Source organism: Equus przewalskii, chromosome 25 (genome assembly GCF_037783145.1).
Source record: "Equus przewalskii isolate Varuska chromosome 25, EquPr2, whole genome shotgun sequence".
Taxonomy (NCBI): domain Eukaryota; kingdom Metazoa; phylum Chordata; class Mammalia; order Perissodactyla; family Equidae; genus Equus; species Equus przewalskii.
Window position 1 is genome coordinate 35,596,202 of NC_091855.1, and position 22,916 is coordinate 35,619,117.

The 22,916-nt window shown below is 37.9% G+C and overlaps 1 protein-coding gene across 4 annotated transcripts in view; it reads right to left on the reverse strand.

The window, feature by feature from the left end:
• Window positions 1–22,916, reverse strand: part of BTBD7 (BTB domain containing 7) — an 88,673-nt gene that overhangs the window by 41,793 nt on the left and 23,964 nt on the right. For all 4 annotated transcript variants that reach the window (XR_011533107.1, XR_011533108.1, XM_070594485.1 and 1 more), the window contains exons 2-3: window positions 7,971–8,158; window positions 6,199–7,278 (exon numbers count right to left, since the gene is read on the reverse strand). Coding sequence is in view for 2 of the 4 variants with exons in the window: in XM_070594485.1 (XP_070450586.1) it covers window positions 6,199–7,278; window positions 7,971–8,052 (1,162 nt within the window). In the remaining 2 variants the exon portion in view is untranslated. The remainder of the gene's footprint in view (window positions 1–6,198; window positions 7,279–7,970; window positions 8,159–22,916) is intronic.

Consider the following 22,916-nt stretch of genomic DNA (forward strand, 5'->3'; position numbering starts at 1 on the left):
AAGCAAAGTCTGAGTGGTGATCCATCCAGGCCCCTGCCCCACAGTTTTTAAACCTCCTAGCTGGGCCCACATTTCCCTTAGGTACGTGCTTAGCTTCACACCAAGTGATTCAGCACAGATCAGGCTCAGAGCTGAGGCTCCTCTGAGTTGATGCTTCAATCACTAGTCTGCTGTTACGTTCCTACAATTAGGCCACAGGGGCCTCCTGCCCTCATCCCTAGAAACTGGTTTTCATACTGCTCCCCTCTCTCATCATGCCCAAATTCCTGGGCTTAGGGTCAGAAGAGCTTGTACAAGTCACAACTTCACCACTTACAAGCTTGGGAAAAGGCTAGTTATTAATATCTGAGCCCCACGATACCCATAGGTTGTCAAGATGACCAAATGAGAGAAAGTAAAAGCCTTTTGTAAAACTAAAATTATAAGCATGATCTCATTCATTAACATTCCTGATAGATATGATAAACTCCCCAGTTCTTTAAGACTGTAGCCTATCTAGGTGTCTCCGGTTCTTCTGAGCACTGATGTCACAATTTTAAAAAATTAATTTTGTAATCAAAGCAGTATATATGTTCATTATTTCGAAGTTTTGTAGTAGTGGTAATTACTAGTAGTAATAAAAAGCTTCCCTTAAAAACAAAACCCCCCGCCCTATCTTTTTTCCACTCCCAGTCCTACTCCCCAGAGGCAACTACTCTCAATTCTTTAGCTGTTTCTTCTAGTATTTACCTCTCTATATTGTAATTTTTATTAAATCAATATTCAGTGTTCATATTATGATGACTATCTAAATACTGCCTACTGCTGAGCCAAGCTGTGTACCAGCATTATATTTTCTTCCACATGTAATTTAAAATTTTTCTTGGAAATATAAATTTCCTCTTTTCCCACTTGTTTCAGGCACCAAAAGATCCATAAGATCTCTTTCAATGTCACTTGTCAATTAATGTTCACATATTCCAGTAATTGATTACTTCTAGATATCTACTTCCTGGAGCCTTTGCCCCTCCTAGTCCAGGCTACACCGGATGCCCACTAGATGTACTACACAGGTAGTAACTAGCCTTTCCCTTTCTTTCCAGTGTTGGACCTCATTTTCTGTACCTCACACAGGGCTGTTATTGGTTTACTTCATCGTTTAGGGGAACATATCCTCAGTAACTTCCTGAGTGGGGGTGCAGGGGAGGTAAGTTTTTTGAGGCAAGACTGAAAAATGCCTTTATTTAGGCTTACACTTGATTGACAGTTTGGCTAAGTACAAAATTTTGTGTTTAAAATCATTTTCCATCGGCTTTTTGAAGGCACTACACCAGTGTACTATAGTATTCAGTTGTTGCTATTAAAGAGTTCAATACCAGTCTGATTCCTAATTCTTTGTATGAAGTTTTTTCCTCTCTGCAACATTTTAGAATCTTTTTCCCTAGTGTTCCCTAGCAAAAGGGATGAAACTTTTCAATATAGAAATTCCTTCAGTTTTGGCAAAATTTATGTTACTCCTTAGATACTGTCTTCTCTTCCATTTTCTCTGGTATATGCTTCTAAAACTACTATTTAAGATCTTACACCTTCTGGATGAATAGCATAGTTTTTCTTATTTGTCTCCACTGTTGTCCATCTCTGTTATTTTACTTTCTAGATTTCTTCAATTTTACCTTTCAATTACATTTTTCTTCTATTACACCTTTCATTTCCGCTACCTTATTTCCAAGAACTCCTATTTTTACTTTTATAGCATCTTATTTTTGTCTCATTGATTCAATAAAATGTTCTTTTATATAAGGATATTTTGATTCTACTGAAGTTTTCGTCTGCTTCCTTCACTGCCTGTTTCTTCTAGAACTTTGTTCTTTTTTGTTCTGATCTCTGTCTCAATTTGGACGCTTTCCTCAAATGTCCAGTGCACCTTAGATGGGTTTTCATATGTAAGAGTGAGGCAGTAAACAACTGTTTGGGAGCTCTGCAGCATAAGAAGGCTTCTTGGTAGAACAACTGGAAGGCAAACTGGCTTTTTCATCATGTAACTCCTGAGCATAACTTCATATGGAACTCCAGAACACCAGTATCTACAGGGCTATAGGCTCTCGGGATGTTCATTTCTAAAGCTCCAAGTTACTGTTTTGCATCTGCCTGGCTTGGACTAGAGCAGGGGAAGGAAAGGGAGTGATTTCACCATTTAGTTTGTAGGCTTTCACATAATCCCAGATTTCAACCTTGTGCCTTACCCTCAACCCCTTCCCCCGCTTCTCTTTGTAGCCATTTCCAGATCTGTAATCTCTCTAGCTCAATTTCTTCAGTAAATAAATCTCAGGTCTCCTGTGTTTGGGTGGGTAGGGGGTTATTGAGAAGGGAATTGGAGGAGCGGGTCAGGATCTGCCACCTGGCTACAAGGGATAGTGATGCCAGAACAGACAAATGGACCATTGAAACAAAATGAAAAAGTACTGACCCATATATACATGGGAACTTAATATAAGGTGGCACAAATCAGGGGGAAAATGGATTGTTTAATAGAGGGTACTCAGAAAACCAGCTCACGATACAGAGTAAAACAAAACCCCCTCCCTTTCTAACACTGTATATAAAGGTAAATGCCAGGGTGGGGAAGGGGTGCACCCATTCAGTATTCAGACTTCAAGTCAAATCTCTGTTTCAGTTCTTACCATGCTTACCCCTTCTTTCCAGAGTACTTTATCCTCTGTGAATTGCCTCCCGTCTTGCCAGCAGCCCCCTCTACAGGCTCTACAGTTACAGACCTCTGCTCTCTGATAAGCCAGTTATCAGTTCTTTTATGTGCTTTCCAGCTTTCAAACATTTCAATATCCCTTTTTTCCACTGTTGTCTTCTTCTCACGTATCTTTGTACTTGAGGGTTTACACTTGTTTTATTCTTTTACTAAAATATTAAGGCTTTTTTTTTTTTTTAAAGATTGGCACCTGAGCTAACAACTGTTGCCAATCTTCTTTTTTTTTTTTTCCTTTTTCTCCCCAAATCCCCCCAGCACATAGTTGTATATTTTAGTTGTAACAGTAAGGCTTTGGAGGAATAGAAATAAAGCTATGTTCAATCTGCTACGTAGGAAATCAAGTGAAGTTAAATCTAGTCTTAAAATGCCAAGCCAGTAAGTTGAGGCCCCATTACCTGTTAATTAACCTTCCTAATAGTGACTGCCTACTTGTCTGAATAGAACGTATCTCAGTGAGGGCCAGGAATCCTCCCTTTTCTCCACCTGCCAAACCACTCTGGCTGTCTGCCTATATTGCTTCTTTATTTATGATGCTCTTCAAACTACTAAATCACCTCTCCATCTCAAAGGGCGTATCTAGTATCTAGTCTCAAGGTCTCAGGCTCCCTTGATATAATTTACCTCCCTTAAAACTGGACTTTAACTGCCAAAGTTAAATCTAATTTGGAATAAAAGGTAATAGTCGTTAATTTAAAAACATTTACTGAGTGCCTACTATGTCCCAGGCATTGGGGACACAAAGATGAGAGCAATATGGTTGCCCAACAGGTTAGTCTCATGGGTTTTCTTAATTGGGAGTCCCTGTCTGAATCACAAAACACAGCAAGTGATTTTGGTAACTATTTTCTTAATTCTCTCCAAAATGGTACATAACTAGTACCATGCTGGATGCACAGGAGAGAGGGTAATTCATTACACACATAGATGCCTCAGAGTATCATAGCCTTAATCTGCTTGCAGAACTCGTGCTGAGAAAAACAGGGTGAAGAGCGATAAATAGCCAGAACTTAGAATAGTTTGATAAGTGGCATGCACCAACTCACCAGTGATAAAATTAGAAGAAAATCTTAAAATCAATAATTACCTAGTAAAAATCTGTAAAATATGCTTAGTATTGGGTTTAATCAATATAATTATAAATTCTTTTTAATTTAAAAAAGTTAGTTTTAGAAAAGAATGTGGTAGTGAACGAAGGATGTTGTGATGATTATTATTTAGCAGCCAATATTTATTGAATGCTTCCTGTGTACTGGGTGCTATTCAGATCACTTAACATATAGCATTCCTTTTAACCCTCCTAAGCCCACCTTACAGAGTTACTATTCTTATTTTACAAACGAGAAAACAGGGGCTTAGAGAGGTGATTTGCTTTGAGGTCAAACAAGTTAAAACATGGTAGTGAAGGATTCAAATCCAGTTTTTCTGGTTGCAGAGCCTGAGCTCCTAAGCTTTATGGTATAAAATCCCTGCCCAAGTGACCAAATATTCTCCTTCCCACGCAAACGAAGTAAAAATTAGGTTGAGGGTGTGGTGTGTTGTAAACCCTAATAAAACAGTATCTTGAGTATGGGGGAAAGGTAAGGCCTACACAGAGTGCAAAAACCAGAAAAGCAAATAACCCAAACTCTGTATTTTGAATAATGAAAGGAAACAGAGAGCCATGTACATCCAAATTTAAGGGAATATTTTTGTTTTTTTTTTTTAAATTAACCAAGGTAATACAAGGAGTGTTGTACATTTCTATCTTTAAATGTACTGAGAAAAATACAATTTCTACCTCAACAATTAAAAAAACAAATTAGCTCACTTAACATAAAAGAACTCTGGATAAAGTATTACCTAAGAACCAACAGCTGGTTCACAATTTTACTTTTCATTCAAAACTTAAAACAACAAGCAACAAAAAACTATATTAAGACATACTTTCTCACTTTTTAAAATAGCAAAGTACATATAAGACACTTTGGTTTCTTATTATTTAAACATGTCAAAAAATAAAACCAATTTGAGAAAATAGAGATTATTATACCGTTTTGGTAATGTTGCAACCTTCAGAGTTTTCTCTAGAGGCATTTTCTGACAAACTGGGTTTTACAGAATAAAAGAATGGTAGGTCAAGCTACTAGGTTATTTTTGATAATATATTTTCTTGTAGTGTGACATCTAAATAGTCTACTATTATTAACATAATGATTCTTATTTTAAACTAATAAAATATTTTAATGGCATTTTGATTGTGATAAAATTAGTACTATTATTGAAAAGATAATGGTAAAATAAGATTTAAAAAAATTATTTATGTAATAGAAATCTCAACTTTTGCCACTCATGTTTATCAATGCCTTCTCCTGTATAATTCCTCCCATTTTATTACCGATTTTGTTATTTAATTGGGGCTTCTATTTTTATCTCTCAAAGTCCTATTAATTTGTTGATGTAGCCATACAATATATACTATTTTCAAGTTATAAAAACATGCTTAGCTTTCCTTATTTAAATTCATGTCTTTTACTCAAACCATTAACATTCTGTTCTAATTGGAAACTTCTAATGTTCTTTTAGTAAATACTCATTAGCTAAATTTCTCAAGTAATTTCACGTCATATAGCTTGTTTTCTTTTAATACAAGGCCACAGAAAGCTAAGAATGCATTCTGTCAAGACAGCAAATTCCCTGTGCTCTCCCACAGAAGGTCTCTTTGAAGCTCTCAAATGGTAAGATTCTAATGTTTACCAACAGATATAATTCTTTTAACGTAACTTTCATGTATTCATTTGCCTATAACACAAAAACTCTGCCATCCTAACTTAAAAATGTTAGTTTAAATTAAATGAAGGCGGCACATGAGGCTAACAGTAACTGTGTCTTAAATGCTGTAGGCTGTTGCTTGATGTACAAGTTGAGCTTGAAAAGAAGATACAGAATATTTTAAAATTTAAATCAGAAACCCTGCCCAAGTCGATTCAAATAAATCTGTATCCAAATGTTGACTATTCACTTTTGTAACAAACTTCCATTCCTATTCTAAACCTTTAAGCATCAATGAAGCACTGAGTGTAAATATGAGAATCTAAGTTATCCAAGGAGTCCTAGATCAAGAGGAACCTTGAAATGTGGGAAATGTGGCCAGTTCAAAGGTTGGTGCAGACAGCGCGTAGGTGGGTGGTAGGCGGCTAATTATACATTTCCACATCTATCATCTTACCTTAGGGAAGGAGTCTCAAGTTTCATCTATTGCTCTTAGTCACTAGTTTTGAATGCTTGGCTTTAATACTAAGTGAAGAGCCACATTAACACTAACTTTCAACTGTCTCAGATGTCATAAGTATAGATTTGAAAAAACTGACCCTGTCACATCCCAAACACTAAAATCATGGATTGTATTGGCTGTGTTTTAAACTTGGAAGACAAATACGTAATTCCAGAAATCAAAATTAAAACTCAGAATTTCATACCTTGTGCAAGCATGTTAAATTCCAAGAACAGTGCTATGTGGTACAGTTCCATGGCTTCTTCTGCCCTGGTCATGTTTGGCTTCCCCGCGACGAGAGCCTGCACTTCACTGAGACTCCCCACAGAGGGGCTAGAGTGCAAAACAGAGAGGTCCACCACATCAGTATACATACAGTGTAATATAACTTTCGCATATTTTTTTGGTATAATGGACTCATCTAATATAATTCTTGTGGGAGTCCTCAAAGTTCGGTCTGTGATTTCTTCACCAGTCCGTATCCTCCTTTGTAATAAATTTCGAAAAAATGGGGACCGTGCTGAAATAATAGCCTTGTGAGCTTTCAGCTCTTCATCTAAACAGTTCTGATTTCCACCAAAAGCTTCAACCAGTTCCGAGTCTGAAGAAAAACTAAGGACGACATCATAATAACACATGTAATCAAAAAGTCCACGCATATCTACATCAAGGGAATTTGGTGTTCCAAATTCTTCACTGAGCTGAACGAGGATGTCAACATTTTGAAACCTTGAGTCCTCCATTCCAAACTCTCCTGTATAAAGGTAGTGTAACAAAGCAGAAAACATGGGCATATCTATACCAGCTGTATTGATGTCCATTACAATCTCTGCCCCATACTCGGGTGAGGAAGAAAGCAGTGTTTTAAAAAATGGACACCTTGCCGCCAAAATGGCTCGATGAACAGGAAAACAAGTTTCTTGAAATATTAAGTCCACATCAGTACAATACTTGTACTCATAAAGATCGGCCATATCTTTCTGCAACGTCCGGGCTTCTGGTCTAGCCAAACTGGCTTGTAGAGAAAGCTCCTTTAAGGCTGAAGTTCCCTCATATTCTTCCACTAATGCATTGACATCTCTAACATCCCACCCAGAGAGGAGTTCTCGCATCTGCTTGGCATGATCAGCAGACCTATTAGATTTTCGACGCTTAATAAACTTCTTTTTGAGGGTGGCAAGGCCAGAGGTTCTCTTTTTTTTGTCTTGTGTTTTCTCATGGCCATGGTCAAGGCTATATAATTTTGATTCACAACCATAGCCTTGTTGAGAATAGGATGATGTCCCTAAGAAGGAAATTAAACAAATGTTCACTTTCAACATTCACTTTAACACATATTTCATGCTAAAATTTTTTACAAACATTCCTAAACCATTCAAATAAAACAGACTTTTGTTTTTATAAAGGAAGATAAAAAGTTCAAATAACTCATTTTTATATTAAATAAGGAATATGGACAAACCAAGCAGATTATTCTTAATTTAAAAAAATGCTTTTAGTTCTCTGGCTATCAAGAACCAGATATCATAGATCTTAATTATGGGTTTTTAGGAAATAAGAGGCAGATTTGTAAATTAAGAATATGACTTGTATATAATTGTGAAATGTTTCCTTTTTTTCTTCTTAACTACACCAAGGTTACATTTATATGGGGAAGATAAGTGGACCAGGACACAAGATACATGTATTGCACTATTTTCACACCAATGGTGATTGCTAGCTTTCCCAGGATAATTGGCAATTATGGTTAAGACAACCAAAGATAAGAGCAATTGTGTTATAGCAGCTTGGTTAGGATAAAAATCATCTAAACCAGATTTACATTTGTTGGGGAAAAAATCTGGATACTGCAGAGTTATTATCTATAATAACTTTTTCACAGCTCAATTCTTTTTTTCATCCAAAAAGACTACTGAAAACACAGTTCTATGTACATTCATAAAAGAAAATGAAGTTACAAAAAAGTGAAACAGTTACCTATGAAAGTCTGTTGGGCTTGAGAATTTCCCCCTACCCTCGGGGAACATGAATGAGGATAGTTAGATGCATTAGCACCCATTTTCTTCAGTCACTCAGGCATTCCATCTGCTGGTTCTTCAGAGTATGACCCCAGAGGCCTTTACGAACTTGCAAGCCTGGATCCAGCAGCCTCTTTTCATCCATTTCTTGATAAGAAACAAAAATAATTTTACTCATTTTTTCAAATGTGTCTCAGATTGTACAGTAAAAAAAAAAAAAGCAAGCTACTGACAACTGCTTTTATTTGCAAATAATGACATGCCATCAAATTCACAATAAAAATTTCAGAAAATGTAAACAAATAGTTAAATTTGAATTATGCTGTCACCTAATATTAGAACTTAAATAGACAGGGCAGTCCCGGTAAGAGATAATTTTAGCAATTGCAGAATAAATTCTAAACCATGGAACCTTATCTCTCAAGAGCTGCAAGCAGGAGATATATGCCAGCAGCAAGGAGAAGACGCTCTAAGAGAGGACAGGGCTAACAGGAATACTTCCACATCTTTACAGCATCCACATAGAAAAAATTTATCTGATTAAAAGAGAGAATAGTTGGGGCTGGCCCCGTGGCCGACTGGTTGAGTTCGCGAGCTCCACTGCAGACGGCCCAGTGTTTCGTTGGTTCGAATCTTGGGCCCGGACATGGCACTGCTCATCAAGCCACGCTGAGGTGGCGTCCCGCATGCCACAACTAGAAGGACCCACAATGAAGGAATATACAACTATGTAGTGGGGGGCTTTGGGGAGAAAAAGGAAAAAATAAAATCTTAAAAAAAAAAATAAAAGAGAGAATAGTTTAGGATAAAGCATAATTTAAAATCTATTATTGGAACTGTTAGGAAACCAACCAAGAGGGAGTTAATCTAGCCTTGTAAGGAAGGATGAAGTGTTTTAACAAACTGAGTTAAATGCACACACTATCACACAAAACCTGCTGGAAAACAGAACAGTGTTAAGATTCTTGGAATTTATTTTCATCTCTGTTACTGACACAGCATAACCTCAGGAATTCAAATTTAAGAAAATCACTGTTAACACTTGTGGTTTTCTTCAATCTTTTTCCACTATATATGAAAAATTTATTTAACTAAGCATAGAATTATCTACCTATAGTATTCAAGACTGGGAAACTTTCTACTAATTAGATATTATGCAAAAGCAGTATGTTCAATCAATTCATATACTCACACAAGCAAATTTCCTATCTGAAATTTACCTCCCTACCTAGGAAAATACAGCACGTTAGACTTCTTCCTTCGGTGCATGCTACTGAAGTCAGAAAGGCTATGGGCAGCCAGAGGTGTGACAGTGCATTCTGTAAGAACTACCCAGAGACCAATCTAAATAATTTAATATACTGACTATTTTGCAAATGTTAAATGGTCAAGAAAACTACTTCTTCCAGTAAAGTCAGTTTTCTTAAAGTTTGATGCTTAGTGTAAGTAAATTCACAGTTTTCTATTCTTAAATATTAGAAACGTAGAAAAGGCTGCTTTTTTTGGTAATTCATTTTGAATAGTCAGTTTTTATAAACTAGAAACTAAATCTGCCTGTGTTAATTTCAGTTGAAACTCAAAAAACAGTAAGTCTAATAAATCTTAGTTTTCAAATTGAGCTCCTTAAAAGCTTCAAGATTCTACCAGTCATTTTTAGTGGTTCTTTAAAAGAAATCAGGGTCCTTGAAGCCAAGTTTGTGGCCTCATTTACAGGTCAAACTCTGTTCTCACTCACTAAAGATCTGTATTTAAAACATAAAAACAGCACAGACAATCCTTTCTCAAATTTGAAATATGTTAAGAATAATCCAGAACAAAAAACACTACACAAAATAACAGCCTTTACACTAAAATGAGAAAAAAGATTAAAAAGATGAGCTCTGAATTTGGAAATAATGGTGGACAGTGAAAAGTGCTAGTAAAGTGTTTCTAAGTGTCACTCCCATGGTAGTCCTCTTCTCATTTCCTTCTCTAGTCATTCTTGAGGTTCCATATTGTTACTTTTGTTTGGTTTTTTTGCTTTTCAATTTTTAATGACTGCAGAGCAAACTCACTAACACAACACAAAGTATGCTGTTGAAACAAAACAAGGAAGAATGGAGCCTTGTTTCCAGATCAAGAAAAATCAGTGTGTCCACAGAAGTGGAGAGAGTTCCTACTTTCATTTTGTTACATTACATGCACACACACACACACACACACACACACACAAGAATTATTTTCATCCAAGAATTCTGCAAAGTTTGTAGGGACACAAAACACTACTACGTTGGTCTGTATGAGATTTAAACTACATCAAAAATGACTTAAAACAAAAAGCTCAATTTTACAATGAGCACAATTAGATGTTCTAAAGCAACCACACAAGGCTTACAAGAAGATCTCATGAGCCCCACTGGAGTCAGAAGAACACCCAGCAAGCACTAGGGAAGTCTCAGGCTGAGATAGGGACGCTTGGCCATTTGCTACCATAATTAGCACCACAGGGACAGTGGGGTCTCACCCAGGAGAGTTGACTTGAGACTTATGGACAGAGTCTCTTCCTGGTAGCTCTTAGTCAATGGAAATCCCCCTCAAGATGAATTTATTTGGGTGACATTCATATCTCCTACTGGAACTCTAATACTAAAATAAACATAGGCCTTGGAAAGACTTGGTGGGAAGGAATTTTTCCAGATCAGCTGTAACCCTTAAGTACACCCTGTGTCCCCAGCTCCAAATCCTGGGGGTAACCTTGACTGTGCAATTCTAGTACTAAAGCCATATTCTTCAAAATTCTCAAGGGACAATTTTATTTATTTCTTAGGTAACCAAAAACCTATGCTAAATGAGGCACAGTATTATGTTATTTATTTCTTAATCTAATCCACTGCCTTTAGATGCTGGAAAGGAGAGTTAGTCACAGACTAATCTCTCTCAGGCTGTTTTCATTCCAGACAAGCTTTGTCTGTCTCCCATATAAAACAGAGTAAAATCCAATCTTTGAATGATATGACAGGAAAGGAAAGGGAAAGAGAGGGCCAGTCAACTGGGAGAGGCCCAAAGGATGAAAATGGCCCTAGAAAGCTGATAAATTCCTTTTGTAGAATCACCATTCTGGAGGAGCTCCCTCTGTTAATAGTCGACATGACCAATCTCAATCAGATGATCTGACTGGCTTAAAATAAGCTTCAGTGACCGTAGCAGATCCAACTGAGGGGGAGAGGAAATCATGTCAAATGTAACAGAGAGAATTAACAACGCTTTGAGATTTTTTTTTAAAAACAAAAGTCAACTTCCTCCAAAAAACCCCTAGAGAAACGCAAATCAAAACGACAATGAGCTATCACCTCATACCCATCAGAATGTCTATAATTAACAAGACAAGAAATAACAAGTGTTGGAGAGACATGGAAAAAAAGGAACCCTCATATACTGTACATATACTGGAATACAAACTGGTACAGCCGCTATGGAAAACAGTAGAGAGATTTCTCAAAAAAATTAAAAATAGAAATGCCATACGATCCAGCTATCCCACTACTGGGTATTTATCCAAAGAACAATTCAAAGAGATTTATGCATCCCTATGTTCATCGCAGCATTATTCACAATAGCCAAGATGTGGAAGCAACCCACGCGCCCATCAACTGATGAATGGAAAAAGAAGATGTGGTATACTGGAATACTACTCAGCCATAAAAAAACAGAATACCACTGGAATACTATTCAGCCATAAAAAAGACAAAATCGTCCCATTTGCAACAACATGGATGGACCCTAAGGGTATTATGTTAAGCAAAATAAGTCAGACAGAGAAAGACAAATACTGTATGATTTCACTCATATGTGGAAGACAAACACATGGATAAAGAGAATACATGAGTGGTTACCAGAGAAGAAGGGGGTTGGGGGAGGGTGAAAGGGATAAAGGGGCACATATGTATGGTGACAGATTAAAAACTAGACCATTGGTGGTAAGCACAATGCAGTCTATACAGAAACTGAAATATAATAATGCACACCTGAAATTTACACAATGTTATAAGCCAATATGACCTCAATAAACAAAACAGAAACCTAGACCAGCATTTCCAAAGAGTTTTCCCCAAAGTTTGGAAAATGCAGGATTAAATAAAGCCTGATAGGTCTATTTCGAGACTTTTCAGCATCTTTAAAGTGCTAAAGTGCACTGTAAAACTCCAAAAGGAAGTATTCAGCATGATCTAAAGGAGCCCCTTTGCCCCACAGAACATTAAAAGAATGAACTTGTAAAACACACTCTGGAAAACTCTGACCTTTGCCATGAAAACTTTTCACTGCTTTACACAGTAGAAAGAACAATGAACGTCAAGTTATCCCAGATAGAGCTCTCTCATCACTAATTTACCACTTACGTGAGTTAAGTCATATTTAAATTCTATGGATCTCAGTTTTTATAAACTGAAACTGAGATGTATGGGTGGCAACATCTGTAAAATAAAGAAGTTGAAATAGGGTTCCTAAAATTCAATGAAGCTGTATGACTTCTTGCTTTGGAAAATGAGGATGGGAAGGGAGTTATTTCTAAATGTTCATGTATGGCGAAAAAAAGGCAATCGGACTTTGGATTTTAAACACATTTTCCCCTTAGTCTGATTATTAGGGACAGTTATAAAGGGATAAGAATGTGGAGCACATGTGAATGTGAAAAACAATTCAGAATGAAAGAGAAATACAAAACTATAGTAGTACTTCACTCCTGTCAAATTTAAGGGGACCATATAATGTATCATTCAAACCAGGATGCTGGAGAGTGAAAAGGGGTACAATCTAGGTGGATGCCGGAACATGTGTGCTCAGGTCTAAAGAGGCAAAGTTGGACGAATGGTCATGCCTATAGCCAAATCTCACATTTCCAGAGAAGCTACAAATAAAACAAAGTTTAAAAAGAAAAAAAACAAAACTCAAAACTCTAAGTTAAAAGACTGGCTTCCTAAGCCTGTCCCCAAGCATGTTTTACCTAACATCACAACTAACATTTATTGAGGGTTTACTATAGGCTAGACTCTGTTTTTAAAGCTTTTATGTGTATTAACCCATTTGATTCTCCCAATAACTATTTTACTGATGAGGCTGAGAAGTTAGTAACTCACTCAAGGTCAGAGGCATATTAAGCGAAAGAGCCAGGATTGCTTTGATTTTGTTTTTTTTTTTACAGATTGGCACCTGAGCTAACAATTGTTGCCAATCTTTTTTTTTTTCTGCTTCTTCTCCCCAAATCCCCCCAGTACATAGTTGTATATTTTAGTTGTGGGTCCTTCTAGTTGTGGCATGTGGGACGCCGCCTCAGCGTGGCCTAATGAGCAGTGCCATGTCCACGCCCAGGATCCAAACCTGCAAAACCCTGGGCTGCCAAAGTGGAGTAAGTGAACTTAACCACTCGGCCACAGGGCCGGCCCCCAGGATTACTTTGTAACCTCCAGTTCTATCCTTAGATACATTTTTTTTTTTTTTTGAGGAAGATTAGCCCTGAGCTAACATCTGCCACCAATCCTCCTCTTTTTGCTGAGGAAGATTGGCCCTAAGCTAACATCTGTGCCCAACTTCCTCCACTTTTTTAATATGTGGGATGCCTGCCACAGCATGGCTTGCCAAGTGGTGCCAGGCCCACACCCAGGATCTGAACCAGCAAACTCCGGGCCACTGAAGCGGAATGTGTGAACTTAACCGCTGTGCCACCGGGCTGGCCCCTATCCTTGGATATATTTTAACAACAAATAAAAACAACAAAACAACAAGAGACTGAACAGTTAGGTCAAGAAGCAGAGCTGGCAATAGACTTTTGCGTTTTGAAGGCATCTTCAAAAAGATGAGACCGGAAGGGAGTTTAGAAAGCCAGCAACTAGGCCTGCATGCCTCTCTGGTGCCATCTAATAGAGAGGCAGTTGACCTCCACTCAGCACCACAAACAAATCCTATTCATTCCAAAGATACAGAACAATGTTTATGATGGCAACAACTCATCAAGGAAAGGCAAAATTACATTCCATTAAACAAATTTATTAAGGCAGAGAAGTCAGAGTCATGGAGCTGGAAGAAGCCTTCAATTTTATTTTGGTCAACCTTGTTCTTGAAAGTGAATTATAACCCCACAGAATGGGAAAAATATTAGTAAATCATTTATCTAATATGGGATTAATATCCAGAATATATAGAGAACTCCTACAACTCAACAACAAAAAAACCAAACCAATTCAAAAATGGAAAAAGTCTTAAATAGACATTTCTCCAAAGAAGCTACATGAATGGCCAAAAAAGCACATGAAAAGACAGCATCACTAATCATTAGGGAAATGCAAACCATAACTACAATGATGGCCAGCCCCAGTGGCCTGGTGGTTAAGTTCAGTGCGCTCCACTTCGGCAGCCCAGGTTCAGTTCCCGGCCGCGGACCCACACCATTCGTCTGTTAGCGGCCATGCTGTGTGACTCAATACAACAGAGGAAGACTGGTATCGGATGCTAGCGCAGGGTGAACCTTCCTCAGCAAAAAACCCAAAACAAGCACCCTACAATGAGATAACACCTTATACCTATGAGGATGGCTACTATCAATAAAAGAGAAAAAAAGTGTTGGTTAGGGATGTGGAAAAATTGGAACTTCTCCACACTGTTGGTGGGAATGTAAAATGGTATGTTGTAGAAATGGCCATTGTGGAAAACAGTATGGCTGTTCCTCAAAAAATTAAAAATTGATTTACCATATGATCCAGCAATTTCACTTCTGGCCCTATACCCAAAAGAAATGAAAGGAGGGTCTCAAAGACATATTTGTATACTCATGTTCACAGTGGCATTATTCACAGCAGCTAAAATGGGGAAGCAGCCCAAGTGTCCACCAATGGATGAATAAACAAACTGTGGTGTATACATATGACAGATTATTATTCAGCAGATGAACAAGCAAAATGTGGGATGTATATACAACGGACTATTATTCCACTTTCAAAGGAAGGAAACTCTGATATATGCTACGATATGGATGAACCTTCAAGATATGCTAAGTGAAATAAACCAGTTACAAAAAAGACAAATACTGATTCCAGTTTAATGATTCCACTTAAATGAGGCACTTAGAGTAGTAAAAATCATAGAGACACAAAGTAGAATGGTGGTTGCCAGGGCTGGAGGGAGGGAAGGAATGGGGAATTATTGTTTAATGGGTATAGAGTTTCAGTTGGGGAAGATGGGAAAAGTTCTGGAGATGGATGGTGGTGACAGAAACACATCAATATGAATATATGTAATACCATTGAGGTGTACACTTAAAAATGGTTACGATGGTAAATTTTGTTATGTATATTTTACCACAATAAAAAAAGGAATTATACATATTGCCATCAAAAAAACTATTGTCATCAAAAAAACATCTTTGCAGCTTTATGGCTAAGGTTCAAAATTCACTTATCTAAGGAAATCTCTTTTCCAGGTAAAGTAAAATAGATTAGTTATTATTATATTTATTTTCAAGCATCAGAGAACTCATTTGAAAAAAATTTAGAGAGGCAAAATCTTTCCATTTCAGGAATGTTTCATTGGATCAACCATTAATAAAATATATACAAATATTTCAATGTCAAATAAAATAAACAGTATTTCATAAAATTATAATATTCACCAGAAATAATGTAGTACACTTTAATTAATTTTTCTATTTAGAAAAAACGTTATTTGCACTCTTTTATATTTATACATTTCTGATTTTAGGTTATATGATGAAAATTTTCAAAAATATAAAGAGAATAGTATGTTGAGCCCCGAAGCCTTGAATCACCCAGATTCCAGAATTATCAAAATTATTTTGGCCTAATTTTAAATGCTTGTTGTTATCAGCTTCTTTTTTTTTTGAGGAAGATTAGCCCTGAGCTAACTGCTGCCAATCCTCCTGTTTTTGCTGAGGAAGACTGGCCCTGAGCCAACATCCATGCCCATCTTTCCTCTACTTTATATGTGGGACGCCTACCACAGCATGGCGTGCCAAGCGGTGCCATGTCTGCACCTGGGATCCGAACTGGCGAACCCTGGGCCACTGAAGCAGAACGTGCAAACCGAAGCACTGCACCACCGGGCCAGCCCCTGTTATCAGCTTCTTATAGAAATAAAAAGCTAAAGAGATACATGTATATTGTGACTACAATAATTATCATAACACCCATCAGTTCTTGAGTACTATGAGACAGCCATTCTTAAGCAGTTTACATGAATTAACTCATTTAATTTTCTTGACAATGTGGGGTGTAGGTCTATCATCACCCCCACTTTACACAAGGAGAGACCAGGAGGTTAGGAAAAGGAGGCATAGAAGGCTTAGTTGCTTACCCAAAGTCACAGAGCTGGAAAGTTACAGAACCAAGCTTGGCATTCAGGTTCTTAGATCTATGAACAATGTTTGCAACTTTTTTCACTATAATGTTTGAAGGAAAATTTCCAAAGCAGACAAATATAGTTCTAGTCCAGAAATGGGAAGTGAGTACACACCTGACTGTTAACTTTTGGTGTTTAAAAGGATCTCTCACGCTATCAAAGCAAAAGTGCCTTTTTGAGTATTTATAGCTAGACTACGTGTTTCTTGATGGCAGGATGAAACTTTTTTATGCTTGATCATGCACCCACCCATCCAACCATCCACCCAGCCATCCAATTCTGAGCACCTGCCACATGCCAGGCACTTTGATAGGCCCTGAGAATACAGCAGTGATTGCATCCTGAATAGGATTTCTTATGAAATTAAGAAAAAGATTACTGTTCTGGCTTCCAAATTTAGAGCCAGTCCTTCAAGAGTAACTTGAAGGAGTGCTTCAAGTAAAAAAGGAAAAGTCATTCAAGGTAGAAGAAATAGGATGAATAAACAGGAATAACTCCCATCCCTGTCAGCACACCATTCCCAGTTCTCATAACCCTCTACCTCTATTATCTACTAATATTGCAGTGTAATTACTCACATTTCCACTAAACTGTAAGTTTCCCAGGGGCAGGTACTCAGCTTATCTTAGACTTCTTACCATCTGCCATAGAACACAAAGTAGACACACAATACTTGAGTGAATGACTGTTAGCTATTATCATGAATGTTGGCAAATATAATACGTCTAAGGCCTAAGGAGTACATATGTTTGAGTGTATGGGAAGGAGTTGGATCAAAAAGCCCCAAATCACACAGTAAGGGGTTGGGCTTTTATTCAGAACACAATGGGGCAACTAACGGAGCAAAGCATAGAACAGTAGGAAAGCACCATTATATTTGTGTTTTAAAGATTTTATTTTTCCTTTTTCTCCCAAAGCCCCCAAGTACATAGCTATGCATTTTTAGTTGTGGGTCCTTCTAGTTGAGGCATGTGGGATGCCGCCTCAGCGTGGCTTGATGAGCGGTGCCATGTCCGTGCCCAGGATCCAAACCAGCAAAACCCTGGGCTGCTGAAGTGGAGCACGCGAACCTAACCACTCGGCCACGGGGCCAGCCCCTATATTTGTGTTTTAGAAAGATTACCAGATGGCCTAAAGGCAGAAGACACCCCTGCAGGAAGACTTACTAGAGTACTCTTGCTATAGTCTAAAAAAGTATTAATAAGGATCTGGTTTTCCTTATCTCTAAAATGAGGATCATATCACCTACTTTACAAGGTTGTTTTAAGAGTTAAATAAGATAATACGGACTAACACTGGAAAGGAGAAGTAGCCCATCACAAGAGAAGAGTTTTCAGGAGGAGCCTAGTCTTACCTGGCCTGGATGAAAATACATCTTAGTGATGTTGAGGTATTCTGAAATACTCAGTTTCTAGACATTTAAAGCTGAGGACCAAATCCTGGAAAGTGATGGGTAAAGGACCTATGCGGCTGCACTGTGAAGACGTGAATGGACCCTTACTCTGCCACCTTTACCTCAGAGCTCATACTCAGAATGCTTTTAGGTCATTGGACCTAAAATAATAAGATCAGAATAAGATCCTCCTGAAGTAACAGTGGAAAAATGGGAACAAAGGGCTGAAAAGGTTGCTCCCAGAGGGAAGCCTGACTCTCAGCCCCTGGGCCTTACCTACCCTCTGTGTATGGGCCTTTAGCCATGGTTAACGGAGATCTGATGGTGCCTGGGCCAGAGCAGTGATGCCCACAGCAGCCAGAGCAGGAGTGGCTTGGCCCAACGCCAAAGCTTTTGTTGTCTTCTCCTAGTAGCTATATCTCCTGAAACTGAGGTAGCTCTGGAAGGAACAGGAAAAGTTTTCTCCAACAGCTATATATAATGGGGCATTATATATTATAGATGGCATTATATATATATGTATATATAGAGATATAAACATATATATATATATAAATAGAGTAAGCTACATATAATGGGGCATTAGCTTTAATAATGGCCATTCACCCCATTCTGATGGGCTTCTGTCCATCAGAGTACCTGCTGATCCTTACAGAATCTTTGTTGGCATGTCAAATGAAGACGTGTTCCTCTTAAATTTCTTAAAGTCTACAGTTAGAATCTTGTATACAGCGGTCCTAGTGAAAGAAGTACTGGTGAGTTTGATGATGAACAAGTTTTGAGAAACATTTGCTATGAAGGACCCTCTTGCAGAGACACCAACAAGGCCTCTTAGGTAAAACAAGAAGTAGAAAAATCAGACAAAACTCTTACTCTACTAAGGATTATTAGAAGCCTTTCTTGGAACTATGATAAAAAAGTCATTTCATCTCCCTCCTCAACCCCGCTGCTCATCCTGTGCTACTCACTTGTAGCAGAAACCCTGGAAGAGTATACGACAGTCCAAATACATGAGACTGGACCAGATATTCTAGGTCTTGTTTATGCAATGTAAGTCTGTAGCTTAAAACAATATTTTGCATTTGGTTAGAACACCTATAATAAAAAATTAAGATAATCCATATGAAGTCCTTATAGAACACCTAATGAATGCTTACCAAATGAGTGAGGGGGTGATGGAGAGGAAGAAGGGATGATGCTGAGGTCTCTACCTCGCGTGACTGGTGGTTAGCAATACTGTCAACTAAGAAGAAATACAGGACATGCAATTTGTGGGTGAACTGGGATTAACAAGGATAATGGGTTTGAGGTCCCAGAAAGACATACTAAGGAAGAAATAATGCAAACAGAGCAAATATAAAGAAAGTGGTCTAAAAACAAGAGTTTCCTAACACAAATATTTTCATTTCTAGAGGTAACACTCAGACGTATTACAATATAGCATTCTTTCAATACGATAATTCATCTACTTCTGATTGAGATTATTACTTATAAATGTCCTATCGATGTTTAGCAAAAGATAAATGGACAGCCTAAGAAGTGACACTGTTCATTTCTTGAGGCCCAAAGCCAGCTCTAACATAATCTTGCATTTCCACACAGCACCCAGCAAAAGAAAGGTGATACCCAAGCTCTCCTCCAATCCTTAACAAGTCTTAGTCCACGTGTTCTCCCTACAGTACTTGTATTTCTGTCATACATACTATCAGTAAAACATCTTGGTTATTAAAATATTTTATTAACAAACCGATTTTTAGAGATCATTTTTTGGAACCAAGATTCTCTTTATCAGTTGTCTTGCTTCTGCCTTCTCTGAACAGAATACCCTTTGGGTTCACTGTGCCAGGAAAATTACACCTCAGAGGAAGAGGACATGTCTTCTATATGGTAATCATTGTTGGAATGTCCTGTCAGCAGTAATATCTTGTTAGCATCTCGCACCCCACAAATGAATGGATGTACAATATTTTCTAGAATCATTAACAGAGTACACAAATAAATTTCCCTAACATTTTTCCATCTTTAGTTTTCTCTTTTCTTTCTAGTAAGATATCTTAAACCAACCCATTTCCTCATATGGGTACTGGGTATCAGTTGAGATAGGTCTTCATTTGAGTCTTGAATTGTTTCCTTAAAAGAGCATTTCTGGGCCAGCCCCAGTGGCCTAGTGGTTAAGTTCGGTGTGCTCCGATTTGGTGGCATAGGTTCGGTTCCTGGGTGTGGACCTACACAACACATCTGTCAGTGGCCAGGCTGTGGTGGCAGCTCACATAGAAAAAAAGAGGAAGATTGGCAACAGATGTTAGCTCAGGGTGAATCTTCCTCAGGGGGAAAAGAAAAAAAAAGCATTTCCTGCTCCTACCTTGGGGCGTGCTATTCCTTTCACCTGGAACAAAGTCTTTACATGGTTCACTCTCTCATTCAAGTCTTTGCTCAAATGCTGTCCCCTCAGAAAGGCTTCCCCTAATCACCCTCTATAAAATAACATTCCACCCAAGCCCATCATTTTCTCTCCCCTTTCTTCAGTTTATTTTTCCTTTACAACACTTGAAATGACATACTTGTCTGCTTGTTAACTGTCTTACGATACAATGGAAGCTCCAGGAGAGCCAGAACTTCACTGATTCAACGCTAAATCCTCAGCACATAGAACAGTGCCTGAGTTTGAGTTGAAAGGTGTTGAGTTGAAAACTGCTGAATAAAATCAGTTTTTTAAAAATAAACGTTCAATAAGGAAAAACTTGTTTGTAGTCATTCTTTAAGCTTTTCAGTCCAAAAATTGTTTCTCAAGATCCATATTCCTGGTACATAGTCTAAGACTCTTAGAAGACTGTGATTTAAAAATTACACTAGTACTTGGGAGGAAAAAAATTTCCTGGAAAAAAGACTCATGGATCACAGTGTACATTCAGCCTCAAATATGACTCTGTTGAGATGTTTCAAAATACATAAGCAATAAAGTAATTATTAAAAAAAACCACACAGGGGCCAGCCCATGGCCGAGTGGTTAAGTTCACGCTCTCTGCTTCAGCAGCCCAGGGTTTCGCGGGTTCGGATCCTGGGTGTGGGCATGGCATCGCTCATCAGGCCATGCTGAGGTGGCGTCCCACGTGTCACAACTAGAAGGACCCACAACTAAAAATATACAACTATGTACTGGGGGGCTTTGGGGAAAAAAAGGAAAAATAAAATCTTAAAAAAAAAGAACCAAAAAACCACACAGATTCCTCAAAAAGCTAAACACAGAATTAGCATACGAACCAGCAATTCCACTTCTGGCTATATAACCCCAAAAAATGAAAACAGGTACTCGAATAGTTATTTGTACACCCATGTTCACAGCAACATTATTCACAATAGCCAAAAGGTGGAAGCAAACTAAGTGTCCATTGACAGATAAAAGGATGAACAAAATGTGGTATACACATACAATGGAACATCATTCAGCCTTAAAAAGAAAGGAAATTCTGATACATGCTACAACATGGATAAACCCTGAAGACATCATGTTAAGTGAAATAAACCAGTCACAGAAAGACAAATATTATATGATTTTACTTATATGAGGTACCTAGAGTAGTCAAAATCACAGAGACAGAAAGTAGAACAGTGGCCACTAGGGGCTGGGAGTTAGTGTTTAAGGGATAAGCAGTTTCAGTTCGGGAAGATGAAAAAGTTCTGGAGGTGGATGGTAGTGATGGTTACACAACAATGTCAGTATACTCAAAGCCATATAACTGTACACCTAAAACTGGTTAAAATGGTAAATGTTATGTTATATATATATTTAATCATAACAAAAAAATAGTAAATGTAAAATAAAAACCCTAATGAAACAGACAGAAAAGCAATGACATGTCTTGCCTTTTTTTTACATTTTTTAAATGACTGTAGTGGGAGTATCTTATAACAGGGATATATAGTTTACAAAGTGCTTCTGCACACATTAAGTCATTTTATTCTTTTTTTTTTTTTTTAAAAAAAAAGATTGGTACCCGAGCTAACATCTGTTGCCAGTCTTCTTCTTTTCCTCCCCAAAGCTCCCCTCTGTCATCCCCCCAGTACATGGTTGTAAGTTCTAGTTGTGAGTGCCTCTGGTTGTGCTATGTGGGATGCTGCCTCAGCATGGCCTGATGAGTGGTGCCATGTCCATGCCCAGGATCCAAGCCAGTGAAACCCTGGGCTGCTGAGGTGGAACACATAGACTTAACCACTCAGCCACAGGGCTGGCCCCAAGTCTTTTTATTTTCACATCAAGTCTACAATGTAGACAGGTCAGGCTTCATTCTCTAGTCTCTGAATGAAGCAGTTAAGGTAGAAACGTGAAGTGACTTATCCAAAGTAAAATACAGTCGTCCTTAGGTATCCATGGGGGATTGGTTCCGGGACCCCCACGGATACCAAAATCCAGGATGCTCAAGTTCCTTATATAAAATGGCGTAGCATCTGCATATAACCTACTGCACATCCTCCCTTATACTTTAAATCATCTCTAGATTGCTTATAATACCTAATACAATGTAAATGCTATGTAAACAGCTGTTATACTATATTGTTTAGGGAATAATGACAAGAAAAAGGTTTGTACGTGATTAGTACAGAGGCAACCACCCCAGATCTTTCCATCCACTGTTGGCTGAATCCCTGGATGTGGAACTCATAGATATGGAGGGGTGACTGTATGTGTTAGTAAAATGGCAAAGCCAAAACTACATCCCAGGCATTCTGATCCAGAATCTTGTGCCTTCTCCTCTGAAAGAGAATGTATCTCAAAAGTCTTCAGTTCTAGCAACTATTAACAAACTAAAAGGAGATATTAACAACAACACAATAATAGTAGGTGAACTTAACTTACACCAATGAATAGAACATCTAGACAGAAAGTCAACAAAGAAATAATGGATTTAAATGAAAAACCAGACTGGATGGACTTAACAGATATATACAGAACATTCCATCAAAAAACAGCAGAACACACATTCTTCTCAAGTGCACATGGAACATTCTCAAGGCTAGACATATGTTGGGAAAGAAGGCAAGCCTCAATAAATTTAAGAAAATTGAATCATATCAAGCATCTTTTCTGACCACAATGCTATGAAACTAGAAATCAACCACAAGAAAAAA